A 25,898-nucleotide genomic window follows, 5' to 3' on the forward strand; every position below is an offset into this window, starting at 1 on the left:
AAATGGAAAAAGAAAATTCTACCTTTTTTTCACTCTGTCCCCTTCCCTCCCAGCTTCTCCAGGACTGCTGGAGGGGCAAAGCCCGTGCAGAGGCTGGAGGTACCATCGCCCCTTTAACAGCAGCGCCACAGCCTGACATCAGCGAGCTGTGGAGTCCGGGAGGGCTGGGAGCTGCTGCTCCAGGAGTGGTGCCAGCACATCCCTGTTTCCCTGCCTCTTCCCGGCTCTTGTTTTTGTGTGCCTTTTAACATGCCGCCTGTGTATCCGTGCCTGCCAGTGGATGTCTGCGGGGTTTACATTAACCAGCTCAAGCTGAAGTTGGTAAACAGCTATTAAAGTTTTGCTCCTCATGTGTCCAAGGCGATTTCTGAATGAGGGAGTCGCTTGCATCCTTTGACGTCCTACATGCTATTATTCCTTTATTTGCAGCCCAGATAGATCTTCTTCCCACTTAGCTATGCAGACAGGGGAGTTTGGGTTGGTTTGTGCCTGGCACAGGGAGGGGAGATAAATCTCCTGTGGCTTGGTGGGGAGTGTTCATGTTTTTACCTGTTTCCTGAAAGGGAGGGAATCAGGCTCAAAACCGGGAACTTAAGTGTTTAAAGTTCTCACTCCTGAGCAGAGTCCACATCTAAAGCTGCTCTTTTGCCCTGGGACAAAATACTGAATCCGGCAGTTCCTCATTTCTAGAGGAGGATGCAAATTAGGGCTTGATTTTATTTGGACTGTCACAACTCCAAAGTTTCTTGGAAGCCAGATCCCCATCCCAAACGCTGCTCAGCACTAAGCAGAGATGCTGAAAGCAATTCCCGAGCGCCGATCCCAGCGGCAGCACCGCCACTAAAGCTATTTATCCCCGCACAGGTTTTTTTTTCACACATTCTTGCCTTCTGTTTTTGCTGGAGCCTCAGACCCTATTGAGAGGCAAATTTTTGCCATCTGGCAAAGCAGGCTGTGAGGGGGGAAAAGAGAGAGAGAAAACACAATGTGCATGGGCATACACACACACAAAACTCTGGAGATTAGGGAAGACAAAAACTCCGCTGAATGCTGGAGCGCAGGGCAGCCCCGCGGCGGAGAGGAGGGAGAGGCGGGCGGGGAGGAGGGCTCGGATGCGGGCAGGTCTGCCTGCCTGCCTGCTGCCTGCCTGGATGTGGGGAACGGCTGCAGGCACGGGAAGGCGTGACCTGCATGGAAAATGCCAGACAGCTCCAGACGCACACACACATAGGCGCACACACGCTCGCAAATCTCCGGACAGAGATAAGGCGGACAGCGGAGCGCTGGGGAAGAGGCAAAGCCGTCCCCCGCGAGCGAGCCATCAATCCTCCGCACCAAACCCGCCGGGAAACTCTCCCAGCAGCAAAATGAGGTGAGTACCTCCGCGACGGGCTGACCCCGGGCTCCTGCACCCCGTGGTCTCAGGGCACGGCCGAGCAAGGGGGGCCGTCCTGCTGAGGAAGGTTTCTCGATGATGACCGCGGCTCCAGTTCCCGTATCCGTGAGCGAATAAGGCGTTGCTCATGCCCCGGCTTCGTGCCGCAGCCCAGCTTGCACGCCGGCATCCCGGCAAAGGCAAAGGGACATCCTGGCGTGGGCGCCGCTCTCCCACGGCCGAGGGGAAAAGGTGCGAGCGAGGACGGACCTGCTGCACGGGCTTCAGGTTTCTGTGCACGCCACGGTCATTTATCACTTTCACATGAGGTTAAGACTTTCCTGTCGTGGGGAAGAAGTTTGACGCTGTTTTGCCTCCCCCGCTTAGGGGAAAGCAGAGCCACACAAGAAAACAGCCTGTTGAAATGGAGGAGGTGATGCCCATTTACACCAGCTCAGCATCCAGCCCCATGTATGTACTGTGACCAGAGGAGTAACAGTTTTTCCCTTCACACATTTTTGTGGTTTCAGGAAAGCTGTCAGAAAAGGGCATGTTCAACCTCACTCTGCTTGAAAGAAAAATCAACCCAAATTTCTCAGCTCCCATTTACTATTCTTTGTAATGAAGAGCTGAGAAAAGTGATGGCACTACACAAATGAACCCCAGAAATTTTCTGCCCTGGTTTTGAAGGAACACAGACAGGCTAAAAATAATTCACTAATGCAGCTTCAATTTCCTCACCAGAATATCTAAATCAAGCCCTGATTTTGAAATCAGGTGTACGTGTGTGTGTGAGTAGTTCCAATGTCTGTTGTACACACCTACAAGCCTTTGCCAGGCCTTAGTGCCTATTTTAGAAATTTTCATCTCTAATGGCTCTTATTTCCTGCACGTTTCTTTTCCTTTGTATGCTCTGCTATGTGTAAAGAGCCTGAGGTCTGCTCCTCTTTCTGGGTCCTATGCAATAGCACAGGCTTTTGTGTTCACACCTCCAGCACGGGTGGTGTTCTCTCCTTGCACAGAGTCTATGCTCCCTTTCATGTCAAATGAAGCTCGAGGCTGGTGGGAAGTCAGCTGGACCACCACAGATTTACCTGTTCTCTCTGTCCTCCTCTGGGATAAACAAGTTGGTAACAAGCTGGGACAAACTCTTCAGGCCGAGATTTTTTAAAAGATGGGTTTGATGACAAAACTCCTCTATGGATCTCAGCCCTTGTGTGCTTCTCCATTTGGAGTGAAAAAAAAGAGAAGAGGAAGAGGAAGAGGAATAAAAATGAAAGAAAAGACAAGACAAGACAAGACAAGACAAGACAAGACAAGACAAGAAAAGAAAAGAAAAGAAAAGAAAAGAAAAGAAAAGAAAAGAAAAGAAAAGAAAAAAGAAAAGAAAAAAGAAAAAAGAAAAAAGAGGAAAGAAAGTAGAGTGTAACATGCTGGGTTGCACTGCTGGGGCCTGGTTCCATCCTTGCCCAGCTGCAAAGATGTGTGCTGTTTATTGAGAGTTAATAATCTCGATTTGGCAGGATGAGGCTAAGCAGTAATAATAATAATAATAATGATACTTAGCAGTTATTGCCATGATGTTTTCATTAAACCAATTTAGAAAGCATCATTATTTTATTAAGCATCCTTATGTTTATTTTTCCATTAAATGAAGATTTGCCCACCAGAGCTCCAGTAGTTAACGGATGTGCTGCCAATGGCTGCTGCTCCCAGAAGCATGGGAAACACTGAGCTCCTGATGGCACTTCAAGCTGGCTGGGGGCTGTGGAGGTGCCTTTGCATCACATGTGGCACCTGTGGCACCCACCTCTCAAGGGGCTTTCCCCTCACGGGAGCCACGTGCAGCTCCCACCTCCACCTCCCAGGGGCTGCTCATGGTGCCACGGTGCTGCACCTCCTCTCGCAGGATCCACTTGGGAAAGGAGATGAGCCTTCAACAGGTGCTGTCGCTGCCAGAATTTCATTTCATCTCCTCACATGTGTGTTCCAGGTACCTCCTGGCCTGGCCCTTCTGTGCCTTGCTGCTCTGCGTGGCAGATGCCGTGGAGCTGACAGACATGTTTGGGGAGATCCAGTCTCCCAACTTCCCCGACTCCTATCCCAGCGACTCGGAAATGACATGGAACATCTCTGTGCCTGATGGATTTAAAATCAAGCTGTACTTCATGCATTTTGACTTGGAGTCATCCTACCTCTGTGAATACGACTATGTGAAGGTGAGCTGTGAGATCTCAGGGCAGATGGTGGGGTAGACAGCAGAGCTGCTTGGCCAGCTGAGAAAGGGTAGTGCTGGAAAAGCTGGAGACAAGACAGTTTTCCCTCTTTTATTGGGCTCAGGAGTTGTCAGTCCAGTGGACCACAGGGAGAACACAGGTAAGCTGGCAGCATCCATTGGACTTACAGTGAGTGGGACACCAGAGTCAGAGCTTACCCACAGAGGAACAGATTTCTGAAACTATTTCAGCTCCTAATTCTTACTGCACCCAATGGGATTTTCACACCTATGGGCTGATAAAACACCTGTGGCTAAACACCAGCCTGTGCCACTCTGATGCCAGCAAGGAGGGCCCCTGAGCTGGGCACACTTTGTCAGGCCATGGCTGTGGGTGCCTCTTGCAGCCAGCCTGCATTCCTGGCCATGCCTTGTAGGCTCTTGGGACACCCTGTCCAGCCCCACAGGAAGCAAAAGGGAAAGGTTAGACCTGAGCTTGAGGCTGCTGTGCAGGTTTCCAGGGAGCTGTCATGGCTAAAACCTCCAAATATTTCAGTCTGCTTCACTCCTGAGCAGTAACCCACTCAGAACTGTGGTGGCCACACACTGCAGTGCCACAGACCAGCCTTGCCTTTGCACCACAGATTTCTCCAAGCAGGGCTCTCCTTCACATCCAGGACAAGGGGGGCTCTCCACATCTTTGAAAATGGTTAAGTGTGGTGCTTCTGGCAGACCAGCAGCAGCAAGCAGATGCTTTTTAGGGTTGCCTGGCTGAACATACCTTACACCATCACCCAGCAGAAGCTCCACCCTCCCCCTCCTCACAGAGGCAGGTGGAGCTTGCTCCCAGGTCTGCAACCACAGAACTTGGCCCTGGTGCTAGTTGCCAGATAATTGAAATTATTTTTTTATTCTTGCCCTAAGGAAACAAAGCAAACATTTGTGTGTTTTTTCCTCCAGGATCTGTTGCTCCCTGCTTTAGTTTCCCCTTTGTGCTGGCACTTACTCTGCTACTAACAGCTCTCACTGAGGTTTGATTAGTTCTTTCTGCTTCTCCTGGATCTTCTCCAAGCACAAGGGCCAGGGACATATATAGAGATATATTGCTTTAAAACCCCAATAAGCTCAAGGAACAGATTTCTTGGAAACTTTCCCCATTCCAAGCTTTACCCCTCCTCCTGCCTTCATCCCCTGCTCTTTTTTCCTTTTTCATAAGGCTCCCTGTTATTTGGCCACAGTGCCAACTTGGCACCACAGTTCTCCCTGCCGCTGGATTTCCATAAGAAGGCGGTATTTTTCACAGGGATTTAGATCTCAGCTGTATAAATTTGCTCAGGGCTCTAACTCAGCTTGCGGAGCCTCCGCCACAGAATTACATTTGAGAAGTGATGAAAATGGATGGATTACGGGAGATCCAGAGGTTACTCTGCTGGGTAAGGGTGCAATCTTGATGCTACTAAACCACTGGCTTAGAAAACATTAAGGACAGCAGTGAATGACTCTGTGGCTGTTTTCCTCCTTGGGTTTGTGTGTCCAGCTCTGTCTGCACCAGTACAAGGTGTAAAAACAGTATCAACCCACTCTTTGACACAGGCCACAGTGCATGGCTATAGAATGTGACTACAGACCTGGTACATACAGGTGATTCTCTGTAATATTCTGCTGGTCCCAGTGAGGAAGCTCAGAAACACAGGCAGATCTCTGTGTTCCACAGTGCTCAATGGATTCCCCATCTATGAATTTGTACCATTGCTTTCTGAGCTCATGGGTAACTTTAAACTCTGCAACACCACATGCCAGAGAGTTGCACAGGTTAAATATATGATTATATGCCTCTGTGTGTGAGAAGAAACACCTTCTTGCTTGTTCAGGGTCTTCATCATCTTGACTGCCATAAGAAGGTTAAAAAGGGGCTGAGCAGGTGGGGACTCAGCTCAGGACAGGCAAAAAGCCCCTGTGCCCTGGTCTTTGCTTCCCTTGCTCCTTGGCTGCCCACACACCGGAGCTCCAAAGCAGTGTAGAAGCTCATCCCAAGTGGCAAGCTCAGGGTGATCCGAGCTGTAAACTGGCATAGACCTCTGCCTTCGGGGTGGTCTGCAGAAGGGAACAGTTTCCAGAGCTCTGAAACAATGGCTAATTAAAACAATAGCTGTTTATTTATATATGTGCACATGCACGCGTGCGCGTGTGTATATATATAAAAAGAACGTGGCTCCTAAAGAAATGCTCACAGGATGGGAGGCTTGTTTGTGCAAATGGAGATGGCAGAGACGGGGAGTGGCACTTCAGTAAGTAAGAGAGCCAGGAGGAATGGGAGGAACAGCCATCCCCAAAATACCCACCTGGAGAAGCCTCCCATGCAGGTAGAAAACACCAGTCACATGCTGGGAAGCCAAACTCTGGCCCTCAGCACGTTGGATACAGCCTCTCCTCAGGTTTTGCATGGCTCCTCTCAGCCACCTGCCAGATTCGTGGGAACAGGGATGGAGCAGCCATCCACCCTGGGCTTACAGCTCCTGCCCTCTGTCATGCTGCTCAGCAGGCTCTGCCCAGCTCATCACCGCCCACAGGGAACTGATTTGGGGGTTCCTCATTTGCAGAGGGTCTCACCATGGTTTGACCCCCTTTCTGGGATCACCCAGCCATGAACACTTTGGCACACAAGTCTCCAGCACTGGCCCAGGACATCCCAAAAGCCACAGCCCTGACCAGGAAATCAGGTTAAGTGACTCGAATAGTGTCACTGAGGAGCATTGTAGCAGAGGCAGGGAGATGGGTGATGCAATCCTGGCTTCTGAGGGGCTTTCATGAGTAAATCCCCAAGTTTATTAGAGGAATCTGAGCCTGGGGACCTGTTAATGAGGTTTTGCACATCGCTCAGTCAAGCCCTGGAATGAAATCAGCCCCCAAGAGCTTGGCAGCCATCTATAGCAGCTCCTTGACTGGAATGAAGATGGGGGGACACCCTGACAGTGATTGATGAGGCACTGGAGGGGGACATGCAGGACCAGGGAACAAGCTTGGTTTTTCATTCAGGGCAGTGCATGCCCAGTCTGAGGCTGCAAGAAGAGTGCACAGGACCCATGTACACCTTCCTGTGCTTAAACGAGGGAGAAAAAGCACAAATTAAGGTCTGGCATGAGCTGTGGGTTCAGGAGGAGAGCATCCTCTTTTGGTCTTGCCAGCCAGCCCCAGCCAGGGGGTCATTCATTCCCTGGGAGGGTGGGGTCCCAAAAGGAGCACTGAACCCCAGGAGGCAGCTGGAAGGAAGGGAGAGCTCAGGACTTTTCTGCTTGTCTCTCCCCTCCTGGTAGCTCTGTGCAGAGGTGTCTGGTGGCACTGGCCATTCCCCTGTGCCACTGGGGACCAGCTACCCCCAGTGCAGGGAAAGGAGTAGGACCAGTCATGGGAGCAAGTCAGCAGCTCTTGCAGGACCCCAGCATCCTGCCTGGGTCTCTTTTCACCCGCAGCCCCTCCAAGGAACAGGCCTTGCCCAGAAATAGGACATGTGGGTGCAGCTGCCATGCGGGAGGACACAGTCTCTGGACACCAAGCTAAATCCACAGGACAGAAAACCAGCCACCCTCCTTTGTCCCCCATGGCAGGCCTGCCACGTGTGTTCCCGCGGAAATTCAGGGCAATTTCATGTTTGCATATGAAAGGACCCGTGATGTATCTTGGGGAGAGGATCTCCAGGAGACTTAGATAGAGGCTTTTGCAGGGGCTGTCGCTGCTTCATTCCCAACAGTGAGTAGCAGCAGCATTGGGGGGAAAAAAAGCCCCGTTGCTCTGGGTGTTGCCTTTTGCCACGCTCTGCGGGGCCGCTCGGCGGGGGCCACTTCATGCCCTGCCCTGGCTCTGAGCATCTCCTGCCCATGTCATGTTCCCAGTGTCTTCAGCCCAGCACTGCGATTTCTCTGCCTAATGAGCCATTTATATATATTACAACTGGTATGTTTGGCCTTCACGAGTCCAATTAGTGCATTCCTGGAGGGCTGGAGAGGGGGGGCGGGTGGCGGCTGTGTTTCCGTATTGCCGACTGCCTGCTCCTCTCCGGCAGCAGACACCAAGCTGCCGGGCCAAATCCCTCTCGGTGTTTCTGGCATTTCGTTAACCCCATGGCTGCAAGAGGCACCTCCGGAACACCAGTGCATGCCCAGCAGCCCATGCCCTGGGGCAGCCCTTTTTTCCTGCCAGCCAGGGCATCCCAGCTCCTGCCCCGAAGGGCGGAAATCAGGGTGGGGCAGAGAGGGGCCCCACAGCCTGGGACACCCGTTCGCCACAGCACCAGCCAAAATGCAGAGGGACAGGGCAACAGTCAGGGAGGAACTCCAATCTGCCTCCATCCAGAAGGGCAGAAGTCATAATGAGGGACTGAGGATACAAGAAGAAACAGAGAAGACAGCAGGAGACACTGGCAAGGATAAATTTAAGGCACAAGGGTGTCACTATATTTTATTTTTCAAAGGAGGATTCTTTCAGCGTATTTTTATAGGGAATTTCTCTGTGGCAATTGATTTTTCCCTCAGGGACACATCTTCTCTAGTGAAAACGTCGACATCGTGACCCGAGAGGGAGAAACTCCAAACAAACAACCAGGATTTAATTACCAGCCTGCTCGCTGGATGTAAATGATCTACAAAAAAGTATACAGTCCCCAGCAGAAGCAGCAAATATTAACCAGGGATGATGACCTCTCTGTTTAGTTTACTGCTGAAGGGCTGCCTCTGCTCCCTGTGGCTCGGGGCATGGGACCCGTCTCAGATAAGGGGCTGTGATACCTCCAGTGAGGAAAGCACAGCTCTCCAGGGCCCCATCCTGCCGCTCCCGGGCTGTATCCAGGGATGCTGGGGGCAGCGTTGGGGCTGGCCCCATGGCTGGAGCATCCTCGAGATGAGACACAGGGCACCAGGAAGACTTTCCCGCACTTCAGGAATGCTGTGCTCCAGGTCCTGCGCTCTCTGGGGCTGAGGAAGAGCAATGGGAGCTCACACGGTGGCTGCTGAGTCCTGGCAGAGGTGACAGCCACCAGCCCCACACAGAGAAGCTGGCTGGAAATTCCTCCTTCCCACAGATTTCCTTAAGAAAAAGCATTTTCTGTGGAAGAGGCTGTGTCCTGTGTGCTGGCATGGCCAAGTCTGAACGACAGGGCTGAAATGCCTTTTTCCTTCACTTTTGGTGATGGCACTCCTGTTTTTCAGTCTGAAACAGTATTTCATCTCAAAACAATCTTTCAGATTTAAAAGCAATTCTAAAGCACCACAGTATATTTCAAACGGATTGAAACCAGATGGAGCACAAATTACTTGTTTTCTTTTTTTGCCCCAGAATGCTGTTACAAAAAATAAAAAAATTCAATTGGGTTTTTGTCCCCAAAGCAGGGTGCGTGTTTTTTCTTGAAATTCCCAAAATTTATCATCGGAAAGTGTCTCTCTTTTCTGGCCAGCTCCAGCTTGTATGAGAGGATGGAAAATATCTGGAGGCAATGTCAAGGCATGCTGAGTTGCCATTTCCATGTTGGCTTTCCCTGGTGTGAACGAGTTTCCGCCTGTTTGTTCAGCTCTGGGAAATTTCCCTTTCAGCCCCAGACCCTCCCCAGCAGGCACATCCTGAGGGTCTCTAGGTGACAGGGATGGAGTCAGAGAAGGGTCTCACCTTGCTGAGGCCAAGCCAGCTGGGGACAGCATTCCAACACCTCCAGGACCCCATGGGCCCCGAGCAGATGACTGTTTTCCCCAGGCATGTGCTGGGGGGGTGCTGGGGGGCTGCAGACTTCATCACAGCCTCTATAGCGGTGGCTTGGCATGAGCGGTGGCAGGCTGGCTGGTGGTGTCCATCACATTCCTCTGCCGAGGCTTATTCATATTCAAATCCCCTGGGGCAAAGCAGGCAGGGTGCTGGGAACTGCCTGGGAGAGGTCGTGGTTGGGACAGGGGTTGGGATGGGATGTGTAGGAGAAGGAGATGGATCAATGCAGGAGAAAACGGTGAGGAAAAAGGAAAGGAGGAGGTTTCCAGGGAAAATTGGAAGTTTTCCTGCAGGGATTACAGTACTTTAAGGCACAGATAAGGCTGTGTTTTAAAGGGATGTACATAGAGAATACTGAGTATGCTGATACAAAAACGGGGCACCCTGGCACATCACTCCCCTTCCTCAGCCCTCGGGGTGTGTGGTCAGAGTCCCAGCAGTGCCTGGAACCACAGGTCTGGAGCCAGACAGAGAGCCTGGGTGGCAGGGACAGGACCAAGCTTGTTCAAAGGCAGCCCAGGGGACAGAAACAAATTACAGCTGCTGCTTTGAGCTGATGCAAAACCAATAGGCTGGGACTCCTCTAGGCTCCTCACGCAGATGCTGCTATGTGGATCAGTGATTGAGCCATGGGAAGAGGTGAGGGGAAGCATCTCAGGTACCAGCAGCTCTGACTGGGAATGACACAGCTCAGGGCCAATTTTCACACCCCTTCTTCTGCACCACCTCCCCATGTCCCTACCCACCTCCCAAATGGGCTCCTACCCTGCATCCTCCCCTTACACCCCCCAGCTCTTCCCTACATCCTGGATGCTACCTGCTCTCAGCATCTGCTTCAGAGGTGCCTCCAGGCAGAGCAGGCAGACCTGAGTCCCTGTGCCCCAAGGAGACACTGGTGAGTCCTGACAGGGGACAGGCTGGGCAAGCACAGGCAGAGGTGTGAGCTCCTGGATACAGAGGATGATTCCAGTCCCAGCCTGACCACCCCAGGGAACACACAGCGGGCTCTCTGGGCTCACCCCTTCTTTCTGCTAACAGATTGAAACTGAGGACCAGGAGCTGGCAACCTTCTGTGGCAGGGAGACGACGGACACAGAGCAGGCTCCAGGACAGCAAGTGATCCTGTCCCCAGGGCCCTATATGGGGCTCACCTTCAGGTCTGACTTCTCCAATGAGGAACGCTTCACCGGCTTCGATGCCCATTACACCGCCGTGGGTGAGCAGCATCTGAGCCTGCAGGGCCAGCCTGTAGGACAGGGTAGCAAACTTGTAACGATCACAGTCCAGGTCAGCCTTGGGTTCCCTGGCAAAAGAACTCCTGTGCAGCCCTTGGGCCATGTGGGACTCACTGGGTGCTCGTGTGACCCACCACATAGGATAACAGATTTCTCAGTGTAGTGGCAAATGTCCCCACGGGAAGTGACGTGTGGAGAGCTGCAGGGTGACCTGCCTTCCTTGTTATCTCCGTTTTAGATGTGGATGAGTGCCTGGAGAAGAGTGATGAGGAGTTGGCTTGTGACCACTACTGCCACAACTACATTGGCGGGTACTACTGCTCCTGCAGGTTCGGCTACATCCTCCACTCCGACAACAGGACTTGCAAAGGTACCACAGGCACAGCCCAGACACAGGGATGGGCACACAGAGGGTCCCTGAGTAATCTCTGAAAAGGGCCTACCAAACACAAGCAAAACAGCCCTTTTTTGCTCCCAGGAGGGATGAGGTGCCTCTTCCCCTAGAAATCAGTAGTCTGGGACTCCTTCTCCCAGGGGCTGTGCTCCTCAGCTAAGCTCTAGAGACCTCCTCAAGTCAGAGAAATTAAAAGGTTTAGTCCCTGCTCTGAATCTGTATCGTAGATTAGCTGGGACTAGCCCTCAGCCCAGGGCTTCTGTGCCATGGGCATATTTGGAAGTTGGCTGTGTGAGATTCTCCTTCCATGGACACATATTTGGGATCCATGCACCAATATGTGGAATCCATGGATCACCTAACAGACCCCACTCCACTGGGAGGATTCCTGAGTATGGTCAGGGCTGGAACATGACTGCCAGGGCCCTGACAGAGCCATGGCTGTGTTTCAGTGGAGTGCAGTGACAACCTCTACACCCAGAGGAATGGGGTGATCACCAGCGCCGACTTCCCCAGCCCCTACCCCAAGAGCTCGGACTGCCTGTACCGGATTGAGCTGGAGGAGGGTTTCTTCATCACCCTGAACTTTGAGGACAGTTTTGATGTGGAAGACCACCCCGAAGTGACCTGTCCATATGACCACATCAAGGTGAGCTGGGCTCTGCACACTCCTCCTCTCTCACTCGCCTTTTGCGTCCCCAGTGCCCTGGTGATGGGATCAAAATCACCCCAGTCTAAACAGGGGTGATGGAATCAGCAGGAGCTCTGTGCTCTGTTGAACCCTGTGTCTTATCACATCTGCTTGGGACCCTTTTAGCCAACAGTGACCCTCTTTCTCTTTACATCCCCCCAACACAAGGTGTTAGAACCCCACTGACCCCACTGCAGCCTCATCCTTTGCCCTCAGGGATCAAAGAGCCCTTTCAAACCACCCACTCATCTTTGCCTCGGCAGATCAAAGCAGGCCAAAAGGAGTTTGGACCTTTCTGTGGAGAAAAGTCCCCAGGACGCATTGAAACCCAAACCAACAGCGTGCAGATCCGCTTCCACAGTGACAACTCTGGAGAGAACAGGGGCTGGAAATTGTCATACACAGCAATTGGTAATTACTGCTGCTTTCCTCTGTTTGCTGGGCTTGGGAATGGGAAGGGCTTTATAAAGCCTGCAGGTGGACACCATGAGTTTGGTGGTCCATGACCCTGTCTCCAGAAAGGATCTGTTTCAGAAATCACAAGAGGAGAGACATAAAACAACACAGAGCCCTCCTTCCAAAGGGTTCTTTTTTCCCTACGACAACTGGGCTCTGAAACAAGACCACATTGCAAAGCAGAGCAATTTTGGGCAGGATAATTGCACAAGCTACTGTTATTAACTCCCAGATTTGTAATGCTCAAAGCCAGAGAATTACAGACTGAAGGAAAGACCTGGAGCCTCCATGCCTTCTAGAAGAGCCTGGCTGAGCCATGCCAGTGTAGACTAAGAGTAAAAGCAAGGCAGAGATGCTCAGGTTCTGCTACGTGGGCTGTGTGGAAGAGCTGGGACTTTGCATGTGCTCCATTTATTCCTCTGTTTATCTTCATTTGCTTTTTATTCAAAGGAAACCCATGCCCACTGGTGCAACCTCCAATCAATGGGAAAATTGAGCCTTCTCAAGCCAAGTACACCTTCAAAGACCAGGTTGTCATCAGCTGCAACACTGGATACAAAGTGCTGAAGGTAGGGATTGATGACATGGAGATGGGAATATGGGTAAGAAGAAGAGGATACTTCCTCTGAAAGCCATTGCATCTCTGGGAGAGTGAACACAATCACACACCATCCTCACCCCCTTCCCAGGGGCAAGGGAAACACCTCCTGTGAGAGCCAACACCTTTCCTTTCCAAAGACACAGAGGAAAAGAGGAGATGGCACTTTTCTGAGCCACCCTCTCAGCATCCCTCCGGAGCCAGCAAGGTCATAGAATATCAGGCCCAGCACCTCTGCCAGAGAAAAAATCAGCAAAAGCCCTGAGGGAGCTGCCAGGGCTCTGCCTGCCCCCCATCTCAGTGGGCACTGTCTCAGCAGCCCTGCAGAGGCCAGCCTCCACTGACGGGGAGGTCCTCAGGGACTTGGGGACAGCTTCAGCGAGTCAAGAGGGGCAAGATTTTGGCAGGCTCTCTCTGGGAAACAGCTGAGAACCACAGGGAGCGTGGCTGACTCACAGGGTGGCTGTCTTCCCTCCAAGCCAGTAGCCCATTTTGACTTCCAGCACGGACTTATGTATTTCTCTGATCTCCTCCCAGTTCCATTCTTCACGCAGAGCTGCCTCCTTACCCATCCCATCATTTACAACAGGAATAAATTACTCCAGTTCTTTGGCTTTCAGCGTGCCACTGAGTTGCTGGCAACAAGAAAACTCCTGAAGTTTTTCATTATGATTTTATTGCAATTTTTAGCTAAAAAAGTCCTCTTCCAGGGGATGTTGGATATGACTTGACTAAATCACCAAGAAATTCCTTTTTTATTGAGAGACTTATTTCTTTGCCTTGAACATTGATAGGGTTTTTTTTCCTTTGGTACCTTCTGCACAGGATAACGTGGAAAGCGACTCCTTCCAGATCGAGTGTCTGAAGGACGGCACATGGAGTAACAAGATCCCTATCTGCAAAAGTAAGGACGCCCTTCCCTACCCTGCCAATGTCCTTTTCCTGCTAAAATCATTTCATGCTAGCGGGAGCTGCCCTGCCAGAGTGGAGTTCCTTACTCAGAGACATGAACCCAGCCAGAGAGGCTACGTAACCCTGCAAAGCTCTTTTGGCTTGTTCTTGGATAACGTAACGGGGCTCAGGCCAAATGCCACAAGCAGGAGATCGGTGCTTTTATTTAGATTACTCATGTAACTTGATTTGTGAGCCACTTTGCTGTCTCCCTGTCAAAGAAAGAGTAAGCCTGACTCTTGAGAACTGCATCTGTCAGAAAAACCTGGGACAATGTGGGATAATCTAGTTCCTGGTCCAAATTTCCTTCCCAATGGAGGCTATTAAGATGCAGGGCATTAGAGAGGTTCCAGGTACTAGCCTAAACTGGGAACTGCTCAGATAAGTGAGAGGGGAGAGAAAACTGTCCAAATATTTACAGCCCATAAAATGGGAGAAAAGGGGAGAAGAAAAGAAATGCCATTTGAAAGGACAGGTGATCATTTGAATCATCTCTCTTTCATCTAACCCAGCTCTTCTCTCAGCTCAGGCTTGGGAGATGTACCTGATCACACCTTTTCCCTTTCTCCCAAACCTCTCAGCACTCAAGGAGGCTCTCACTGCTGCTCAGTGCTGTAAGGCTGGCACGGAGAGTAGAAAAGCAGCAAACGTGGTCAGAGATTGTCCCAGGTCCTTCCAGGAGAGGCAGGAGGGAATGCTTTCCAGGGGTGTTGGGATCCAGGCTCTCCTCATCTGGGCAGACTCTTTTAACAATATTGTGTATCTTACCTTAGAAGAAAAAGTATTTCTGGAGTTTTAGTTCATGTTTTCTCAAGCCAAATGGAAACTGGGAGGCTCTCAGACTTGCTAAATAGATTAATATCTGAAAGGGCTCCTTTAAAACTGTGGGGTCAGTGATGCCTCTGCCCTACTGAGGATCTCCCCACTCCTACACTCTCACTACCACAGTTTCCCATTGATTTTATCCAGCTTGAACAGTGATCAGATAAATATTTGCATCGTCTAAAAATTAGAACAAAATCTAGGTAAATACTTTTAACACCAAAAAGAATTATTTTTTTGAGAAAATTGAAATTATTACCTGCATTGTTCCAGCTGGGCTGGAATTGATCCCTTCTTGTGTAATATGACTCACCACACTAAATTTCTAAGGCCTTTTTGGAAAGCCAAGAAGCCCCTAAATGGACAATTTAGGCCTCCAGCCTGCAAAGACTCCCACCTCCCCGGGATGTCTGTGAGAGGCAGGGCACAAACAATGCAGAAAATAGAAAACTTCTCAGCAAAGTGGATAAAATCCAATTCCATAGCCTGGAGAGGCTAAACAGAAACCTGTGAAGCTTCTCCCAGCCGCTGCCCCCAGGTTGCCCTGGCTGAGCAGAGCGAGGGGGTCCCCAGCAGGGCCACGGCTCTGCTGGCATCCACGGCACCCTAGCACGGCTCACTGGGAGCTCATTAACGATTTCTGGTGTTTTGGGGGCTGGGTTTCCTGCCTGTCTCTCTCTGCTCATCTACTAATTGGGCTTTCTCTCTCTGCTCTCCTCCTTCCCCTCTGCTTTCGGTGCAGCTGCAGATAGAGCCGACAACCAGACAGAGGGAAGAGCCGGCTCGGAGCAAGTGGCCGCGTGAGGCTGGCGCTGGCCATGCCGCCCCGACGGGCAGCCTGTCTCGATGCCCCTCTGCTCTGTCCAGTACCCAGGGCCGGTTCCCTTTCCACTGGCTTGGCTGCCAAATCCATCTCTGTGGCTTGTCTAACCGGCATGGCACTCTTAACCCCTACGCCTGGTGCTTTCTTAACTCCGTCTCGAGAAGGGTGAAGGAGACTGGCGTCGAGCCCCCCTTTCCCACTGACACGCTGCCCCACGGGAAGGGGGCCCAGCTGGCCCCAGCACTGCTGCCTGGGGACCAAGTGTTGCTGCTGGCTCCTGGGTTCTGCATCCCTCCCGCTCCACTCGGACTCCTGGGCCACCTCGGCCCCCCTCCAAGTTGGCCCTGCAAGGATTGCAGCACAGCTGCCCGGTTGGTTGGTTGGTTGGTGGGTTGGATTCAGTCTCACACTGTCCTTCGTCAGTGGCCCAGCATCGCAAATAAGAAACACTCCTTCCTCTCCTCTCTCCAAGAGTCTTGGTGCCTTTCAGACCCTCCCGATAGGGAGGCCTGGAGGATGGGTTGGCCAGCCCTTTCCTGCAGGCACCGAGCCCTGGTACCAACACAGGGGGATGGATTTTCCTCCACTTCCCCTTTGCTGCCCTCGGCTGGCCTGGCAGAGGTGAGGATGGACTGGTCTCAGGATGACTGCAGCTGAAGGAGGTCAGAGCCTGGTATCTGGCCCTGTTCTCATCCCCAGGAATCATGGGCATGCACCCTGTACTCCCTAGGGCGTTGGAGGCTTCACTAGGAGGATATTGGGATGTGGACCAAAGGCTGGGAGCAGAGGAGGAAGAGGAGGTGTGTTTTGGGGAGGTCGGTCCACTTCTGGTCCTACAAAGACAGAGATGCTAAATGGCCCCTTTCCTGAGGGAAAACTCTAGAAGGGCTCACTGAACAAAGGTCCTCCCCTCACCCTTTCAGCAGGACTTGCAACACTGGTGCAGCAGCACCTCTCTACAAGAGCCCATTCTCCAGGAATCAGGCCTGCTCAGGTCTGAGGGACAAACAGGGGGGAGATGGGCTGTGAGGGACAGTGAATGCTATCCTGCAGCCATAAACAACCCCAGAGTAGAGGTGCAAGCCAGGATAGTCCCCCGACATTCATTCCCTCTTTCCTGCAAGGAAGCAGGTATCCAGAGTCTCCACCAAGCCTGCCTGCACCCACACACTCATCCCATCACTTGCTGTCTCTACAGAAAGTTGAAGGGATCCTGGTAAATGGTGAGCTGCAGTATTTTGCCATAAACCAGGCTTTTTTCACCCAAGCAACCGGGCAATCCTGAGCAGTGATACATATCCCTGGTTTCAGCTACTACATCTAATGAATTCTCTTTTTGTTAGCCTGGATCAGTTAGGACTGTTGTTCTCATGCCCTTTGCATCCTGGAGCACATGGAAACCAATAGACCTCACATCATCCCTGATCCACAGGACCTGCTTTCTGCAAAGGCACCATTTCCCTACTCAACTCCTCATCCTAAACATAGCAGAACCCAGCTCCACAGCACTACATTTCTTGGCAGGATCAGACCCTGGTTCCTGCCCTCCACTGGAGCAGGTCGCCCAGGATGGGGTAGGGGGAGGCTGCACAGCATCACATGGCAGGGAGGCTCAGCTCCAAGGAGGTGACTCCTGGATTTGGCAGATGAACCCTCTCACAGCCTGGGATCCTCCCTGGTGTGTTTGGTACAAACCCAATACCACGGACAAGCTGGGCAGAACACTCTGAGGGATCATGGGGAGGAAGGGGATCATGGACAGGCCATGGGGAAGGGCAATGGCACCCCAAAATTCTTCTCCCTCCATCAGACCCTGAGTCAACACCAGGGATGGGTGAAGCAGATCCAGCCCTGCTGATGTCTTGGGGGATGGAGCAGGTTTGGTCTCAGCCACATGCACTGGCCTCATCCCTGCCTGCACACCAGCCAAGCCACACTCTCAATGTCCTTCATCTCCTGCAGTCAAAGGACAGCCAGGACCAAGGGTTGTTCCACCTGATCTGTAAATGCTCATCAGCACTGTTTGCTGAGCAAGACCAGAGCAGGAAGGACAGGGCTGTGCTCTCAGCAAAGCCTTGTGCATAGAGGAGCACCCCTGATGCACCGCTGGTGAATCACTGCCTGCCTCTCCCTGCCCACTTCTACAATGTGAAGACACACTCTGGGACCATCTCAAAACAGACCTAACCTGCCAGAGCAGGCTTCTTCCCCGCTCACTGGTATAGCAGAGATCTTGCACTACATGGAGGGGCTCCCAGCACTGGGGTCTCCACCAGTGAGAGGGGTGTTGGTCACATAGCCTGTGGGTGGGACATCCTGCTGGTGTTCCATGGTGCCACTCACATGCTCTCACATGTGCAGGGTGGCCGTGGGAGGGTTTCACGGTGCCAGGCTGCCCTGCCAGGACAGAGCCTTCTGCTGCCACCTGAGTCCATGTCAGGATGTGCCTCCTGCAGTGCCGTAGAGAAAAGGGATACAGCATACATACAGGCCCTTGGTCTGCCCCACAAGACCACTGTCCCATGCCAAAGCTCAGCACTGCCTGCCTGCTGGCTGGCTGAACACCCAGGGTTCAACCAGCACAGGGTTCAACCCCCCTTCTGTGTTGGCTTTCAGTTGCTGACTGCAAAGCGCCGCCGGAGCTGGAGCACGGCTTTGTCACCTTCTCCACCAGGAACAACCTGACCACCTACCAAGCAGCCATCCAGTACCACTGCCAGCACCCCTACTACCACATGGCCCCCAACAGCACCGGTGAGCAATGGGGCCAGGCCACATCCCCACGGCACAGGGAGGGTGGGCACACGGGATGCAACTGGGGGGAGCTTGGGATGGCAGCTCCAGGGTGTTCTGCAAACAGCAGGCTGTGGATGTAGCCTACTCATACCAAACCCTGTGTCTGCCCTGCCTGGACTGTCAGACTGGACAAATCCTGCTCCACAACGAGGTAGGATGGAGTTTGCCCTGCTGGCTGCTTTGCCTGAGTGTTTCATGGCCTCAGCAGAGCAATGTGGGTATTTTGCATTCTGCCATCTTACCCTGCCATCTGCTCCCTGCAGACTATGAAATTTTCTGAGTCTCTGTGAAAGGAGCTGCTGCTGGAGAGAGCACCAGGTCCAGCAGCCTCAGAAAGGGCTCTGCAAGGCTCCTCATACCAAATGTTCAGCGTAGACAAAGCTGAGCAGATAGCAGTGGGATCATATCACTCTGAGCTTTTCCTGCCATCCCCCTTGGTCCACAACCACAGAAAAACCACAAGGTGGTTTATCAAGCACCACAGGTCTCTGTACCCCTCAGACCCAGTTCTGGGCTGTAGAAAGGGTGCATACACAGCCTAGCCCTTCTTCCTTCTCCTCCCTCAGCAAGCAAAGCCAAAAGAATTCCTCACATTCTTGTCTCCTTGCTTATATCTCCCTGCACATGGTCCCAGCATCCCGTATGAATTAGCAGAATGGGCATTGGCAGCATTTTTATGTGGAGGCAGCTGCCAGCAGAGACTGAGGCCATAGCACAGCCCTGCAGACAGCTCAAGGCAATGAAACTGAGGATGGAGACATGTCCCTGTATGGGGGCAGGGCTATCATGGCCCCCCTGGCAATGGAGCACAGAGGGCATTAAAAGGGAGGTCACCTCCTGCTCTGAAAGGTTCAAAGGGCCCTGACAGCTGGACAAGGTCTCCTCACTGGAAAGGACAATCCCTCATGCCAGGACCAGAGCCCAGCTAACACTTTGCTCTCTTTCAGCCACCTACACATGTGATGCATCGGGGCAGTGGAGGAGCGAGGAGCTGGGGACAAAGCTGCCGTCCTGCCGACCAGGTACTGCTGCTGGGGTGGCTGGTTCCTGCAGGGAGGGGTGCAGAGCAGGGACATGCAGGGAGGGGATGCTGCCGTGCAGGAACTGTGCTCCTGGTGACAGTGCCACATGCCTCAGCTACACATATCCAGGTGCCACAATGCATGGCCAGGAGGGTGGTTGGGACAGAGGCTTCCTGCTATCCCAGCAGGCCCAGACGGTCAGGCTGCAGTGGTGGCACGGGGGTCACAGCCATCCCAGCTGTCAGGGCTCCCCAAGCTCCCCACTCCAGCACACAAGCAAACCAGCAGCCCACTGGCCACGTTCAGCCCCCAGCATCCCTGGAGATGGCTTTAGCCAAGGGCAGAGCATTACCTGGCTATCAGCTCCTCTTGGCAGTGTGTACACATCCAGTAGCAATTATCACCTCTTCAAGCCTTGCAGAAAAACTAAACTGCATTACAAGGAAGGAAACATCCCAAGTCTTTGAGCAGTGGCAGAAATGTTTGCAGCCAGCAAGTTTCCAGGCCAGGCGCCCGCTCAGGATTAAACAACAGTCTCTGGGACAATTTCTGGCCATAGCCAAGCATGAGGCCAGGCTGACTGGCACGTCACGGGCCTGGAGGCAGTTTGGGTGTGGATTTCGATGGGTTGTGCAGGGATGGCTCTCCAGAGAGGTGCAGGGATCCAGCTGCCGTGCAGCAGCTGCAGATGCAACCACCCTGGTGTTCAGACACTGGCCCAGTCCCATGGAGTGTATCTGCTCTCCAGCCATGCTGAGCCACTGCAAGGCTAGAAGAAGGACTCCTAAGATTCCCTGCATCTCACAAAACTCCCAGACCAGGGCTGTGGCTGCTCTTGTTGTGGCAGCTGCTCTCTGCATCTCTGCTTGATGTTTCAGCCTGAACTAATTTGAGCTGGGAGCATACAGGGACAGCTTTGGGGCCAGAGCTGCTTTCATGGGCCATTTCCAGGCCTTGTGATTAGTGACAGGAGTCAGAGAGACTTCAGGAAAATGGAAAATCCCAGAGAGAGGGTGACGCTCTCCTGAGATCGGCATCTGCAGGCAGCAGCTGGCCAGCTGCTCTTCAGATCTTCCCCTATGTCTCACGCACCTCCCCATCAATAGGAACCTTTCTTCCAGGCCACTCCATGCCTGCCTCTGCCATTAGTGGGAGCATTTACAGCCTGGTCAGCATTTTTGATATGTAATTTAATAGAATAAATATTTGGCTGGATGCACTTCCTCTAAAAGCATCTCCCTGGGACAGCCGTCGGCTTCGGTGCAGCAGAGCAGCTGGGCTGGGACAGAGGAATTCTTTTCCTGAGCATGTTTTCTATTCCTTTCAGCACTGGGAAGGACAGGGGTATGGAGCACATGCAGAGACACAGTCACCATATTCCCTCCCTACTAGAGTTGCATTTTTCCTAGAGACAGACCCCAGCCTCAACAAATCCACATCAGCAGCTCCCTGTGCTCCTGCACTGGTTCCAAGACCAATTCTCGCCTTGATCCCATCACTCTAAGGGGTCAGGTTTGTGAGGCTTTGCATCCTCCCCTCACAGCACAGGTGGCATTGAGTCAGAGTCCCAGCACTTTCCATGGAGGACCTCAGAGGAAGGAGACCAGCACCTGAGTTGCTGTGATTTGGGACTCTTCCAGATGTCGGACAAGCCCAAACAGGCTCCCACAACCTCCCAGTGACATCAGCATCCCCAAGCCACCTGGGAGTCCCCCTCCACAGTGCTGCCATAGGCAGGAATCAGCCCCACCACCAACAGTCATGTCCCAAGGGACAGGATTGTCCCGCCCCACTCTGTCCAACCTCTTAGAGCCACCTTCAGCACCCTGAGCCCCTCATTTTCCTAACACTGTGCCTGGATAAAGTTCCTGGAAGCAAACCAGGCACCATGTTAGGGCTCTTCAGGCATTCATTCTGGGTCTGTTGAAGAGCTGAGCAGAGAGGTTCTGGTTTGGCTGCCAGAATTGTGGGTGATGAGATGCAGGAGGAAAGCCCATGGTGCTAGGCAACATCCCATGGCCAAGCCTTCTCCAGCCACAGCAGCTCCAGGAGGGCAAATGCCATGGCTGTGAGAACACAGACCTCATGACAGGTCTCAGAGTGTGGGGTGAGACTGGGCTGATGTCAAGCTCCAGTCCTCCCACCATCATTCCCCTGGGTCTCTCAGCACACTGAGCAGGAGCCAGGCAAGTGCCTAAAAGGTCTGGGAAGGGCTGGGTGAGCTCACAGGTCACACAGTGAGGCTATAGGATTACTCATTTGGCCTTTCTGCTTTTGAAGTGGTGTAGATCTAGCCAAATCACTCCAGAAACTGAAAATGGAAAGAAAAACAAAACCAAAAAAGACAAAAGAGAGTATTTGGTTGGAAGATAAGCAGCTATGTGTCATAATCTACAGGGATACCCCTTTTCATTTGTTCCCTAGATAAATAAGCTGGAAGTAACTGTCCTGTCCCTTCTGTCCCCAGTGTGTGGCCAGCCGGCTCGTCCTCTGCCTGGGATCATCAAGCGCATCATTGGCGGGCGGAACGCGGAACCCGGCTTCTTCCCCTGGCAGGCCCTGATTGTGGTGGAGGACATGTCCCGGGTGCCCAATGACAAATGGTTTGGCAGCGGGGCCCTGCTCTCAGAGTCCTGGGTGCTGACGGCCGCCCACGTGCTCCGGTCCCAGCGGCGGGACAAGACCGTCATCCCCGTCTCCAAGGAGCACGTCACCATCTATCTGGCCCTTCATGATGTGAGGAACAAGATGGAAGCTGTCAACAGGACGGTGGAGAGGATCATCCTCCATGAGGAGTTTGACATCCAGAACTACAACCACGACATCGCCCTGGTCAAGCTAAAGGAGAAAGTGACCATGGGGAAGTACGTCATGCCTGTCTGCCTGCCCCAGTTTGAGCACGAGCTGGAGGGGCCTCACCCCAACACGCTGGGGCTGGTGGCTGGCTGGGGGATCTCCAACCCCAACATCACGGTGGACGAGATCATCAGCTCGGGCATGAGGACCCTGTCTGACATCCTGCAGTATGTCAAACTGCCCGTGGTGCTGCACGCCGAGTGCAAGACCAGCTACGAGTCGCGCTCAGGCAACTACAGCGTGACCGAGAACATGTTCTGTGCCGGCTATTATGAGGGGGGGAAGGACACTTGTTTAGGAGACAGCGGGGGAGCCTTCGTCATCCAGGACCCAGGAACACGGAGGTGGGTGGCCCAAGGGCTGGTCTCATGGGGTGGCCCAGAGGAGTGTGGCAGCAAGCAGGTGTACGGTGTGTACACCAAGGTCTCTAACTATGTGGACTGGGTGGAGCAGAAAACAGGCTCCTCAGAGAGATGGACATTTCTGGACCCAGAGCTGGAGAGATGAGTGACTAAGCAGCCTGCTGCCACCACGGCTCCCTTTCTTGTTGTTGTTGTTATTGTCTAATGTGCTCCAGACTTGGGTCTTTCGCAAGCAATAGCCACAATACTCCACGCACGCCAAGCCCTTGCCAGGTCATTTGTTTCGCTTGGTCCCGCATCCCTTCGCTTGTGTTCTTAGGAAATGCTTGCTAGGGAGCTGGAGGGAGGGGGCGAAGGACAAGATTTCAGCTGGTGTCCTCCGCATGTGCTGCCCATCTGCAAACCTCACCCACTCTCCAGGGAGCCTCCCTCCAAGCCAGGAAAAAGGCACAGCAATTGAGGCAGTGTTTCCCTGACACCAAAGCTTTGTGCCGCACACAGGGAATTGCCCCCACCCCCAGGACTCTCTAGCCAGATCTGTCCATCAGAAGATGCAACTACAGAGCTTCAGAGCTGATGGACAGTGCAGGAAACTCATGTGGGCAGGACTGGGACTCACAGGTTCCCACACTGGGGAACTCCTTTTCTGTGCAAGGAGTAGTGAGAGAGTCCTGGGGGTTTGCCATTATTTTTATAAGCAAATAAACATCCCTTCCTGGTGGCATCTCAGATGATGCCCACCTGGCCCCAAGGATGTGAGAATGCATCCACATTTAGCCTGAAACTTCAGCCATGGCTGCCAAGACATCACCAGCCCAGACGGGATACCTGTATCCCACCATGTGGGATAAGTGACCCACAGAGGACACGAGGACACGGAGCAGAGTTTGGACTCAGCATCACCCTCACCTCCAGCCACAAAAATTTCTCCAATCTTCTATCATCTCAAGCCCTCTTCAGTCCCACACCCAGATCAGCTCTGTGGTTTCCAGCCACAGCAGACCTCCCAAGGAAACTTTTCCAACATGAGACAGCTTCACAGTGGCTGTATCTAAGCAATACTTATTTTCAGCAGAATCATTTCATTTAAAACAGCCTTCCTTGGCTTTCACTTCTTTCTCAGGGGCCTGGTTAGTCTTGCATGAGAGTTTATTCATTCTTCCAAGAACCTAGTCCCTTTTAACTGCTTTTGAGACCACTGATTTAGCTGATTTACAGGTTACCAATGGTGTTCAGTGTTTGTTCATGGCTCTTGTGGCCTATTGCACGTGTCCAAGTCATTCTAGACTGACTCAAACCCACCTAACACATCAGAAGTATTCATATCTCCCCACCTTACCTCCATGGCCCATGCAGACAAGTCCCAACAAGGAGCTAGGTCAGGTGAGCTGACCTTCCTTCAGCAGGGACACCTTCTCCTTCACTTGCCAGCAAAGCCCACCTATAGCTGTAAGCAACATGCAAAAATTGCCTGCTGTGCTCTCTGCATGCCTGTAGCCTCCTTCAGGCCTCTCTTTCTCCTCCTCCTCCTCCTTTGGTTTTGCCATGAAAGGAAGAAGCCAACAGTGGATGAGCCACTCTGACATTTTGCTATCATCCAAAAAGCCATTTGTAGACCTGGTAGAGGAGCAGAAGGCCTAAGGAAGGTTAAACTTGCAGATACACTATGAACTGTACTCTTGGCTGTGTCATGTAGTTACTACAAGGTATTTTTTAATATATATGTATTTCTTTTTTTTTATATTACATTCTGTAAAATATCTGGTGTCATGTAAGGATGGTTCTCTCAGTCTTCCTCCTGAGAACAAAATAAAACTTTTGTATGTACAGAGCTTGTGCCCTGTGGCTTTTATTCCAAGAGGAACACGGTCAAGACTGGTTGCTGATGTCTGCCATGCACGCCTGCACTCCCAGGAGAATCCTCACACCATCCCTCACTCTGACAGCTGCTCAGCCATGGCCTGTGCAGCCTCTTGGGCTGAGACAGACCCTGAGCAGCCCTGAATACAAATCACAAAAAAAAGGGCACAACAGAGGAGATCCTGCCTTCAATTATTTATAGCCTTAGCACATCACTGAAGATGGGGGTAGTGGCAGGAGGAGAGGGCAGCAACCTGTTTGCTGAGAATAGCAATTAAGTCTGAGTTCAATTGACACGAGGAAAAAAAAATGAGGTATGTGACTTTTGCTTAAAAAGGGATGAAAAATCAGCCCATCCCCACTAGCTGTTGGACTGAGAGAGCGCGTTCTCACAGCAGAGGCTCTGCAGTGAGCTCAGATATGAGCTGAGGCAGGGACAAAACTCTGCCGGGCATCTCTGCATCAGAGACTGTGAGAATCTAGACTCTGAAGAGAGCTTAAAATCATGGGGAATGTTTCCTCCAATGTGCCTGGATCCAGGGCTGAGCTGGGTTATTGATCCCTATTTTCCTATGGCACAGAACTGAAAAACAGCACCAGGCTCCTCTGCGTTGATGGCAGGCAGGAGGGCAGTGGGTCTGGCTCACTCACAGGTCTGCTAACACATCCAGAGACATCGCAGGAGTAAAGGAGATGAGAGAGAAAAAGCGAAACAAAGGCCTGGTCCCCTGAGCATTAAACCATCATTTGTAGGATGTGAGCCTAGACAGCCCTGGGGCACATTAAAAAATACTGCTGCCCTTTAATAGATCACTGGTAAATACAGACTCTCCCCACCTCCCGTCGATAGCTCTGCCGGGAAATCCCCGACCCAGCCCAGCCCTCGCCCCCTGCTCACGAAGCTGCCGCTGCCGAGTGCCAGCCCCGAGCACCCCACGGGCACTGCAGTGGCTGCAGGGTGGGCTGGGAACAGGCAGCCGAGGAGAAAAGTGACAGCAACAATGGGCTTTGCATTTTCTGGCACCTCGCAACCTGCCAGAGTGGTGAGAGGTTCTCTCCAGGGAGACAGGCGCAGAGACAGCTATTTATCAGGCTGGCTGTGGTGAAAAGCCAGCAAAACATCCCTGGGTGAAGTTTTGCTGTCCCTGGCTGCGAGTGCCAGGCGTGAGCTGAGAGTTGGCTGTTGCAGAGCCCAATCTCAAACAGACCAGGGGGGACAACCAGGACCTGCAAAGAACCCGCAGAGAGAACATCCTTCTTCCCTCATCCCCTGGGATGGACTCACTGTTCCCATGCCAGCTGGGGGCCTGACCTGGCCAGGAGTGCTTGCTCTGGACCCCAAAAGTGCCAAGAACCACAGAAAGCAGAATTTTGAGGGCAGTTGGCTATGAAAGTAGCAATGGGAACAACTGCATGTTGGACAGGGGTATCCTGGAAAGGACCCCAAAAATGAGGCCATGGCTGAGAAGCCCATGTATGCACAGGTGGCTCTGAGTACTGGGGAGGGGATGAAGGGGCTGCATGAGGGAGGGGACATGCTTGCACAGGGTGAGGACACAGGCAGGCAAGAAGGCAGCAGTGAGGAGGGGACCAGGGGAAAAGGAGCATATTCACACAAGGCCATGGATGGGGGAGCACAGCGGGCATGTAAAAGACTTGCAGGGGAGCAAGACGTGGATCTGCCCTTGCAAAGG

At 52.5% G+C, this 25,898-nt stretch overlaps 1 protein-coding gene across 2 annotated transcripts; it reads left to right on the forward strand.

The window, feature by feature from the left end:
* The first annotated feature begins 1,100 nt into the window (after positions 1–1,100).
* On the forward strand, positions 1,101–24,173 carry MASP1 (MBL associated serine protease 1). 2 transcript variants are annotated; one of them, XM_048314941.1, is made up of 11 exons: positions 1,101–1,372; positions 3,369–3,594; positions 10,377–10,554; positions 10,812–10,943; positions 11,420–11,616; positions 11,922–12,069; positions 12,565–12,683; positions 13,538–13,616; positions 17,925–18,062; positions 19,052–19,126; positions 21,594–24,173. In XM_048314941.1, exons 1-11 carry the CDS (start codon positions 1,113–1,115, stop codon positions 22,487–22,489), a joined length of 2,448 nt encoding a protein of 815 aa, XP_048170898.1. In that variant the 5' UTR covers positions 1,101–1,112; the 3' UTR covers positions 22,490–24,173. The 2 variants fall into 2 exon arrangements, with proteins under 2 accessions (XP_048170898.1, XP_048170899.1); XM_048314942.1 differs by lacking the exons at positions 17,925–18,062; positions 19,052–19,126; positions 21,594–24,173 and adding an exon at positions 15,228–15,858.
* Positions 24,174–25,898: the final 1,725 nt, after the last annotated feature.

The sequence above is a fragment of the Corvus hawaiiensis genome, chromosome 10 (genome assembly GCF_020740725.1).
Source record: "Corvus hawaiiensis isolate bCorHaw1 chromosome 10, bCorHaw1.pri.cur, whole genome shotgun sequence".
Taxonomy (NCBI): Eukaryota; Metazoa; Chordata; class Aves; order Passeriformes; family Corvidae; genus Corvus; species Corvus hawaiiensis.

Bases quoted from the DNA above. Each gene is read 5' to 3' on its own strand.
- MASP1 (XM_048314941.1), top strand. From the start codon at position 1,113: ATGCGGGCAGGTCTGCCTGCCTGCCTGCTGCCTGCCTGGATGTGGGGA. The intron at 10,555-10,811 runs GTGAGCAGCATC...TCTCCGTTTTAG, and splicing joins TGCCCATTACACCGCCGTGG to ATGTGGATGAGTGCCTGGAG. The intron at 13,617-17,924 runs GTAAGGACGCCC...GTTGGCTTTCAG, and splicing joins CAAGATCCCTATCTGCAAAA to TTGCTGACTGCAAAGCGCCG.